Source organism: Pongo pygmaeus, chromosome 4 (genome assembly GCF_028885625.2).
Source record: "Pongo pygmaeus isolate AG05252 chromosome 4, NHGRI_mPonPyg2-v2.0_pri, whole genome shotgun sequence".
Taxonomy (NCBI): Eukaryota; Metazoa; Chordata; class Mammalia; order Primates; family Hominidae; genus Pongo; species Pongo pygmaeus.
The window spans coordinates 132641823-132652653 of record NC_072377.2 but is presented as its reverse complement, the minus strand read 5'-3'; the positions used below and the strand labels follow the sequence as shown (position 1 = coordinate 132652653).

Here is a 10831-nt window from a genome sequence, read left to right as displayed (position 1 = left end):
CTTTACCTGAACACACATTTACTGCGCGGACAGGTGTGAGTAATTTGGAAATGACCAATCTATCCCAGCTATCTATCTTATGGATCAGCCAGCAGTGAATGCATAATGAAGAAATTCCTGGGGATGAAAGACCTGGGCTCTAGACCAACATCCTTCCTTGATTTACCCCATGACCTTGGAAAACTCCCTAAACTGCTCCAAGCTGCTTTCTCAAGAGTAAAAGAAAGAAATAGCTGTCCTGCATATATACACACCTACAGTCATGTTCAAATGAGAAAATGAAAATGCTTTCTAAAACTCTAAATGAGCTTAGACAAAAATCTTTGGAAGGAAAGAATCAGATTATATTCAGGGACTATGAATTGCTTTTAATCTTCTAGTTTCCTCATTCACAAATGAGAGATCTGGCCCAAAGATAAAGCAGAATTAGAAAAGCTAGGTCACTTAAAAAAAAAAACCATAATGAGCTGCATCTCAGATGGTTCAGTCATACTGTGAGCATCAGAAGTGATTATTGCAAAGGTTTAAGAACAGTGAACGACTTTTCCAGGGCGTGAATATTAAGGTAAAAGCTATTTTAAAAATTCAGAAATGAATGAAGCAATAGTTATCGAAATGAGATAAAACCACAAAGCTGGCAAAGACTTATTAAACAGATATAAGAATGGACATTAAATAGGTTTAATGAATCCACTTCCTTTATTGCAGTAACCTCTGTACAAAGCAGCAACTGCAATACTCAAGGTTAAAACATTAGAAAAGCATTTGTGTGACAGGTATAGTACAGTATTATCAAAATATTACATTTTCAAACTTAGCAGATAATCATCCACCAGAGCTTAAATCTTTAAATTATTTCCATAGTCTTAAAAAATATGTAATGTCAGAATGCATATAAAAAGAATGTAAAAGGAAACCTAAAATACAAATGGAATAATGTAACAAATAAATATTTGATTTCAGTAACTGTTAATAATCAGCTCAACACCACCATTCTCTCTAAACTCATTTAATTCTTATAGGAATAATGAACTGTCAAATGTCATGGCATAATTATTTCCAAGCTATCACCAATGATTAGAACTAAAAAAAATTTGGCATAAAAAATCAAAATTCAGCATAAATAAAAGCTACTTTTAGCTTCAACACTAGCTAGCATCTCTAAGAATTGTTGAAATAAGTACTATAACCTTGAAAATTTTCGACCTGGTGTCTAGTGTTAAGTGAAAGTAATGCATTTTTTTTTAAGTGAAAAGCTGCTTACATTATTTCACAGACAGTATTACCCACCCCACATTATGAATAGTTAGATATATTTTATGTACTTTATACACACATGTTATGACGCATGACATTTGGTTCCTGTAGTACAGATCACAATGTTGTTTTCCTGAATGGGAAAAACTTAAAAAAAAAAAGTTAAGTGTACCTGTGCACATTTCAAGATAGCAGCACTCAGTCCATGCCCTATTATCCATCTTAAAAGTTCACACATTACTGTTTGCTGAATAATATAATATTTCTACTGTCTTTACCCCCAAACATTGCAAAACCTGCAATGGAACAATGCTGTGAGTTATAATGTAGAATTTTTTTTTTTTTTTTTTTTTTTTTAGAAAATCAGTTACTTCATTTTCTTAATATTCTGAATTCAAGTTATCAGATTTATATACCTAGCTCATACTCATGCAGCAAAAATGCTGCACACCACTGAAAATAATGTTATAGATGTCTATCAAGATTCATGAAAACCGGCCAGGCGCGGTGCCTCGCACCTGTAATCCCAGCACTCTGGGAGGCCGAGGCGGGCAGATCACAAGGTCAAGAGATAGAGACCATCCTAGCCAACATGGTGAAACCCTGTCTCTACTCAAAATACAAAAATTAGCTGGGCATGTAGTCCCAGCTACTAGGGAGGTTGAGGCAGGAGAATCGCTTGAACTGGGGAGGCGGAGGTTGCAGTGAGCCGAGATTGCATTACTGCATTCCAGTGTGGCAACAGGGCGAGACTCCGTCTCAAAAAAAAAAAAAAAAGATTCATGAAAACCTGCATAAATTTTCCACCACAGAAACTTGTATCAATTAACCCACTTAACAGTATTTTAGGCGAAGTATTCTCCATTTTTGAACTGGAAAATTGTGTGAAATTACAGCATGCCCTTTAAATGATCATCTTTGTTCTCTATGAAACCTGTATCTGTTAATCTGATTTTGAACTTATGTTTACTTAAACCAAAGTTTGCCTAATGAATCTTGATCACTTTAAAATGTAAAATACCAGCAACATAAATTTCATTATATATACACATATGCATCTGTGTATGCATATTACATATATATACACACACACATACAAATATGTAGACATAAATCCCTTGAAATGTTTTCAGGAAATCCTTCCTTGAATTATAAATGAAAAACTTCACATTAATAATTTCATATAAAGCTTTTAGTAACAGTACATATGCACTGTCAAAATTTTACTAGTAGACTATGATGTCAAAACAGACATTTCAAAAGCACAAACTGGCAGTTTTTCTTAACAAAAGTTTTAAAATATTAAGAATGGATTAAATTTTAATATTCAGAATAATCTGTTCAAACCTGAGTGTATTAAGACTAAGTGTACTTGACAATTGAATGAATGAAGCCTAAAAACATTACTCTAAGAAACCAGTGGTCCATTTAACCATTTGATGAAACATTATTTTAATGACTTATAAACGATAGTACAGTATACTGAAATTCCACTTAAATATTGAAATATTCTACTAAATGACATTGCTTTGTCTAAATTTCCTCCAGAAAAATCTGTTAGCATTTCTTAAAAGTCCCTCAGATTTGAGGGAAATTCTAAATTAGGACAGTTTTCTCTCCAAATAAATATAAATGATCTTGAGTATTTTTGTTTAAAGAATGATGTGATTTTTAAGCATGGTATATAGAAAGAAGTATGGGATGAATCTTCAATCTTCCCTAAGGTTTCAATAAATAATAATAAATATAGTAATAATAGCCAATCAGAGGGGTTAAAAAGGTATTTGGGGGGCTTTTTTTCCTAGCTCTATATTCACATATACTCATATAAACCTTACCATGGGGTCACTTTTTGGTTACCATTTCCCCTTCCCCATTTTTCATTAACCTGCCCTAATTCTCACCTTTAATATCTAACAGATACCTTTATAAAACTAACAAAACACATACAGTACTCAACACTAAATGGTCAATGGAAGAAGACAAGCAGTGTTCATTTTGTTTTAAAGTGGAAGAGACTAGAAATAAAAACAGTTGAAGGCAAAGTTTGACATTCTATAAATTTATAAAAGAGAATATATGGATGAAATTTGGTTAATTTCAGAAGGCACCTCAAGGCTAAAGGCTTTTTGTACTTCTTTCATCAATCAAAAAGTTAACACGCTTTTATTGCTATTCAAGTAGCAAAGGAAAACTACTCTCACAAACTTCAGTTCAACAGAGAAGAATCACCATTAAGATTGAGATATGGAATTGACTAAAACCGAAGTCTCCATACACGTATCAATGGAGCAACTTTCCTGTGTGCTTTCAAATTAATGAAATCGTGAAAGAAAAGTCACCATTCGCCATTGTGATGTTAATGTGTCATTGAAGATTTCAGTTACTACACTAGGCACTGAAGTACCATTCTGGAGGGCTGTCCACTGTATAGAACATTTATGAATAGAAGGTAAGGACACTCTGATGATTCCCACGAACTAGGAGGATTGGTGGTAGGTCCTTAGATAGAGCTTCTAACCATGCCATGTAGAGAGCACTAGACACAGCACCTTTTCGTGCAACTGGGAGACTCCTGGTATCAAAAAGAGAAAAAAAAAAAAAAACCCCTGAGCAATGCATTTACAGAATAAAATGTAGCAAAAATTATAAAGTAGATTACAATAACAGTTACTATAAATTACTATAATTACAGAATATTTCTGAGTGCAGGAGAATTCTGCATATAGAATAACAACCACAGTTGTGTTGCTTAGCGATGGAGACCCATTTCTCAGAACTTATTGTCAGGCAATTTTGCCCTCGTGAAAACATCATAGGAGTACTTACACAAACCTACATGGTATAGCCTACTACACATCTAGGCTATATGACACAGCCTGTTGCTCCTAGGCTACAAACCTGTACATACGTTACTGTAGTGAATACCATAAGCAACTGTAACACGATGGTAAGCATTTGCATATCTAAATGTAGAAAAGATACAGTAAAAATATGGTTTTTTTTTTGTTTTTTTTTTTTATTTAAGAGAGATGGGGTCTTAATACACTGCCCAAGCTGGACTCAAAACTCCAAAACTCCAGATTTCAAGCAATCCTCCCACCTCAGTCTCCCAAGTAGCTGAGACTACAGGTGCACACCACCGCGCCCAGCTTAACATATGGTATCATAATCTTATGGTACCACCATCGTACATGCATATATAAAAGACTATAATCTTTCAACAAAAGATTTTTCAAAATTTGTTCATAAGAACAGTAAATATTTCTATAAACCACAGTACCTCTGATATCTAACACTAAATCCTAGATTTCCCCTTCTTTAATAAGAACAGAATTCTTTTAGGTGAAAGGTATGTTTACTATGAAAATTTAGAAAATAGAAGCTATATATGGATAAATGCAATTTCTATCTTCTCATCTCAGTTTTAATTTCTATTTATGGATGGTGGTAGCAGTGACCAATTGCTGTAGAGTTGTTCTCTAAATTTCTATGTTTTGGTGTCTTTTCCATTTACAGGTATTTGATTATCATCAGCAAAACCTGAAACTTTCTGATTTATTGAATGTCGTTAAACTAATAATCTTTTGGTAGTTTTTTTCATTACTTGGCTTGGGGGAGAGGCCTGAGCTTTCCTATCTAAGGACACATGTTCCAGAACTGAGAAAATGTGGGTTCAAAGAATAGCTAACTAGTTCAGTAGAGGAAGAGCCAAAGTAGGCATTTAGTATCTGTATTTAACTCAAGGACAATGTGTCTGTATGTAAAATTTATGTGTGGGAAACATAAGAATGGGGATCCAGATAGGAATCACTATTCAAGTTTAATCTGCCAAATAACATTTTTTGAATTATTTTCAAGAGGAAGCTGTCCGGGGCCCAAATTTTAACGTAGGACCCTCCTATCCACACGTGCTTAACGGCTACGCTGTAGCGTTTACAAAGATAAGGAATTTTAAAAAGGTGAGAAGAAGGGTAAACAAAAAGTTCCAATATAACCTATTATGATAAAAAAATTACTTGGGATTCACATAAGCATGAGGTTAAAGTTTTTGTCTTTCTCCATATGCTTAAAGCATAGTATATTTTTACAAGCTTGTTTTTTCCTCCTTATAACCACTAAGTCAATATGGGTGTTATACAGATATGTAGTTGGAATAGAAATTAATTCAAAGCATATTATCATAAATTAGCAAGAAAATCTTTATAAAGATATTACTTACATGACAATAATATTAGCTGTGCTTGAATGTTCCTTTAATAACTCATTTAACCTGATCTGCCGGTATGTCTGAAATGAAACAGGACAGTCATTCCTAGACCATGTGGAAATAAGAATTTAGCATGGTTCATAAAACTATAAGGAGACAAAAAGAAACTGAAATGAATTTTCGTGTAATAAAAATATCTGTTCTCTATTTTTTTTTTTTAAAAAATGCTTTCCATTAACCTCAAATAAATCTATTTTAAGGTAGAGTTCATTTATACAACTGACCCCTCCTATATCAAATTGAAGTTCTTGGTTTTCATGTCTTTTATTATATAAAAGATTAATGAAAAGGAAGCAGAAGAGAAAGAATACCTTGGTCTTATAAAGCTCAAGCTCATTATCTGTTATTCGCCATGGTTCATCTTCTTTCATTTTATCTGCAATATCTTGCTCTTTATCATCTTCGTGAAGTCTGTATAGCTCAATCATTTCCTCAAAAGCTATAATACTTTAAAAAACAAAGAATACTGACAACTAACCTTATTTTAAGTTACATAACAGGAAGATCTTAAATATTAAATTGTAACTTGCAAAGTTAGTACCTCTCATTTATTATGCTCCTCTCCATACCCCAACCATAATAATCACTTTGGCAATTTATTTAAAAAACAGCAATTTCTAGTCTCTCAAACTGATGAGAAAATTAGAACCCATATGGACAATACAGATTGCACATCCCTAATCTGAAATCCAAAATGCTTCAAAATCTAAAACTTTGTAAGCACTAATATGATGTCTAATGGAAATGCTCAGTGGAACATTTTGAATTTCTGATTTTTGGATTAGGGATGCTAAACCAGCATGTATAATGAAAATATTCCAAAATTAAAAAAAAAAATCTGAAATCTGAAACACTTTTGGTTGATCCCAAGCATTTGGGATGAGGAATCTCCAACCTGTAATAAAATTGCATTTTTAACTGCTAAAGCTGATCTCACTGTATCTACCCCTCCTCCCCTTATGGCCATTTTCTCTCAGCCTAAATAAATTTTATAATAGTAGCTAAAATGATCCCTTTGAGCAATAAGTCAAATTCTGTTACTACTCTGCTCAAAACACCCAAAGGCTTTCCCAGTTATCAATGAATAAAAGTGATGTAAAAAAATGTACTAGAACATTTTGAAGGGGAAAAGGGCAGACACTAAAAATTTAAGGAAATGCAAAATTAATTTCTACATCCAAAGATACTTAACAGTAAAATAACATGAATGACATTCTAATCCTCTATGAACATGAAAAATATTTTTCAGTGTCAAATCTAGTATGAAGCACCCAGTATATACACTGTTTTACAATAAAAGCAATCTTACCCTGATTACAACCTTACAAATTGTACCTTACTATTTTCTGTCTAAAAGGAATTCTTTATATCAGCTTCATATTGATTCAACATTAATCTAAGAATTAAAATTATATCAGGTAAAATAAATACAAATATCATTATAACAACCTGTATATACCATTTTCAGGTGGAATATTCCACAGTCTTTGCTAGAAGAATTCTGAATGCAACTATTGCAGGCAAATGTTTAGATATTCCTATTTTAGCAATAAAACAAAACAGTGGAAAGTAATAGGTATGTAGAGCAGGGACTGAGTGGTTATAATGACTGTAGGCAGGGGCAATGGAAATGAACCACCTTTCAGAAATCACATGTAAAGCTGTAATTTAAATCCTCTCTGAATATTGAAAACTCTTTAGACTTTCTTTAATATCTGACATATGCATGCCAACTATCAATGCTAGATTTTTAAAATATTGACTTCACATGTCACTAACAACAGGAAAAAAATCTCTGGGTTTTAATTAAGTTGAATCTGTGTCTGAGTAGGTCATCTATAAAAGGATCAGAAATTTGTAGAGTAACTTACTTTTCTTTCTTTGGTTTGGTATTGATATCTCCTAGGACCATAATATCAGAAAAGTCTATCCGGAACTTGCTAAGCAAAGTAGCCATCCTACAACAAAAATAAATAGAATTAAGATACAAGTATTTTCATTCTATATTGGGCTGAATCCATATATCTAAAAAGCATAATTTATAGAAAAAGTCAGTCTATCATGTGCTAAACAATATCCATTTGAATTAATTCACACCATTCATTCACAAAGTAGACTTAAATTCACTGAGTACTTTACTTTCTAAGTAATCACTGAGTATTTCACTTTCTCTGAATCTCTCCTTAGTACTGAGTAATGGACAAAGACATTAATAATAAAATTTAAATGGCAGCTAATGTTTCTTAAGTTAATTTTACTCAAACTATATTGATAAGTACATAAATTCCAGTAAAAACTAGTAGACAAATATTTAATTATTTTTGGATTATTCTTCCATCCAAGAACGCTTATCTCAGGGCCCAAATATGACCTGTGGGCCATACTGAAGAGATAGCTGATGGCAGATTAAGTTCATAGCATTTTGGGGGAAGAGGGAACTGGGACAGGACATAGAAAAGGATCATCAACAAGCCTGATTTTTCAGTAAATACCTTTCTGAAGGCTTAGTTGGCAATGAAACATTGGTGGCAACAACAGAACAGCTGAAGTGCACATATATACAAAAAGCAATTAACAAAATGCAATCTTATTTGTAATAAAAATGTTTTTAAATTGAGATATGAGAAAACAGATCTACAGGTTTGACTATTAAATTTATTATTAGTATTTCTTGCATAATTCACCATTTGAAATGAATAAACAGTTGAATTCCAGGATCTATCAATTAAGTGGCTACTATAAAACATGCTAAACATAACAGGGCCCACAAAACTTAAATAAGACAATAAATATAATACCAGCCATAATGTGATGAGTGGTAGGTATAAAGTATATTGTGATTCCGGAAGGAAACATAACAACTAGATGGGGGGGTAAGTGGGGGGAAAATAGGAAAGGCACTATGAAGAACTGAGCTGGGTTTTAAAGAATGCAGTAAAGAGATAAAAGGAGAGGCAAGTGAAGAGCTATTTACAGGAGAGAGATGAGAGTAGGCAAAGGAGTAAAAGCCTGAAGTCACATGCATGTTTAGAGCATAGGGAAAAGTGTACTGAAATACTGGGGGAAACAGAAGAACAGAAAGGGAATGAGAGGACAGACTGTCAAAGGCCTTGACTGCTACATTATAACAATTAGATTTGCTATGGCAGGTAGCAGAGAAGTCGTTCAAGTATTTTGGGTAGAGGAATCATATGGTCAAAACTCTGGGTTTCAATGCTTCTAAGTACCCATGTCTTACCTTTGACCCATAATGTGTACAACATACATATTAATTAGGTTGAAGATTATGCACATTATGTACTCTGTACAATATACATGTTACAGGTCAAAGATAAAACAAGAGTACTTAGCAGGAGAGAAATACTGAAACAAGAACTAGAATCATGACAGTATAGATGGAAAGAATCGGATGGATGACAATGGCATCCTGCATTTTGTTGTCTAGAAGTCTACAATAAAATTTATCTCATATATAAATATGTAACGTTTGTGCATTTTTCTCCCCTGATTAAAAGAAGTTACTTAGCACTTTAATGTTAGAAGTATTTAAGAAGGACCTTCTAAAATGCTAATATGTTAAAAAAAAATTATATCTAAGTAAAATTAAGTATTTGCTAGTTAAACATGAAGACTAAAGAGAACAAGGTTATATTTAAAATTTTTAACTTCAGTAAAGAACAAAGCAAGATAATAGACATTTTCTGGATTGTCTAATTTTTATCCTATCAAATTTATATTGTGGCAATGAAGTACTACTAGATTCATGCCCTTCAATGTGAAATAAACTTACGCTCTCCGGTCATGGTCTATTCTGTTTATCTTTCCACCAATGAATACTCTGATCTTACAGTCTTTCCATTTTTTCTTGGTCGTCAGAAGGTAAGGTATCAATAAGGTCAAACCTGAATTATAAAAATGTAATAAATCATTTACTAAATGCAAATTTCTTAATCAGGAACATCAATGTAGTCTCGAAAAACATGTTTACTACAACTCCATATGAAACAAAAATCTTTCTGTCCTTCCTTGATAATTCAGTCAAAAAGCCATTAGCAGACCTGAGAAAGGAGGGACTCCTAATGGAGTCTGATCCCATTCAAGTAAGGTAGCCAAATGGGATAGTGGCCTGGTAAGGTCGAGATTAGTCACATACAACAGGATTGAGAAAATATGTATAATTATTGACCTTAGCAGGGGCCATGTTTAACACTGAAATTAGAAATACGAAAAGGGAGAAGCTGGACTGAAATTGGTTTTTGATCTCCATTTATATCTCCACAGACACATACACAAGGAGTTCCTGGCTCTGTCCATGGAGAAGGCCTGGGAGCAGTGACACTCTAGTAGACACAAGCATATCCAATGCCCTGATCTTTGTTTCTAAACACTATGATTCAGTAAAAGGAACCAGCATTCCTTGGAAAGGGTTACTTTCGTGGCTGTGAAGGGAAAGTGCAAAACAATAAAATTGAGCCTGGAACATCTTCTTGTATTAGAAAATAACCCAAAAGAATGGCCTGGGCGCAGTGGCTCACGCCTGTAATCCCAGCACTTTGGGAGGCCAAGGTGGGTGGATCACGAGGTCAGGAGATCAAGACCATCCTGGCTAACACGGTGAAACCCCATCTCCACTAAAAATACAAAAAAATTAGCTGGGCGTGGTGGCGGGTGCCTGTAGTCCCAGCTACTCGGGAGGCTGAGGCAGGAGAATGGTGTGAACCCGGGAGGCGGAGCTTCCAGTGGGCCGAGATCGCGCCACTGTACTCCAGCCTGGGTGACAGAACAAGACTCAGTCGCAAAAAAAAAAGATCGATTGGGACATGATAAATGGAAACAAATCAGCCTAAGGAGGATTCTGCTGGCGAAATATGGGACAATTGGAACATCAAAACAAATGAAAGTAACAAATTATATCCTGGCATAGTTTGGACATCAGCCCCTACCCAAATCTCATGGTGAACTGTAATTAATCCCCAACGCTGGAGGTGGAGCTTAGTGGGAGGTGTTTGGATCATCGGAGTCGGTCCCTCAAGGTTTGGTGCTTGTCTTTGTGATAGTTCTCACGAGATCGGGTGATTTAAAAGTGTGTGGCATCTCTGTCTCCTCTCTATGTCTCTCTCACTGCTGCTTTCATCATGTGATGTGCCTGTTCCTGCTTTGCCTTCTGCCATAAGTAAAAGCTCCCTGAGGCTTCTCCAGAAGCTGAGTGATGTCAGGACCATGCTTGTGTGGTCTGCAGAATCGTCAGCAGATTAAACCTCTTTTCTTTAGAAACTACCCAGTCTCAGGTATTTCCTCAAAGCA

The 10831-nt window shown here is 34.4% G+C and overlaps 1 protein-coding gene across 2 annotated transcripts in view; it reads right to left on the bottom strand.

Annotated features, from left to right (window-relative positions):
• Window positions 1-676: 676 nt before the first annotated feature.
• SLC12A2 (solute carrier family 12 member 2) overlaps window positions 677-10831 on the bottom strand; it is a 104544-nt gene continuing 94389 nt past the window's right edge. For both annotated transcript variants that reach the window (XM_054488023.2, XM_054488024.2), the window contains 5 exons: window positions 9318-9429; window positions 7399-7485; window positions 5839-5974; window positions 5480-5547; window positions 677-3832 (listed from right to left, as the gene is read on the bottom strand). In XM_054488023.2, the coding sequence (XP_054343998.1) occupies window positions 3697-3832; window positions 5480-5547; window positions 5839-5974; window positions 7399-7485; window positions 9318-9429 (539 nt within the window). In that variant the 3' untranslated portion in view covers window positions 677-3696. The remainder of the gene's footprint in view (window positions 3833-5479; window positions 5548-5838; window positions 5975-7398; window positions 7486-9317; window positions 9430-10831) is intronic.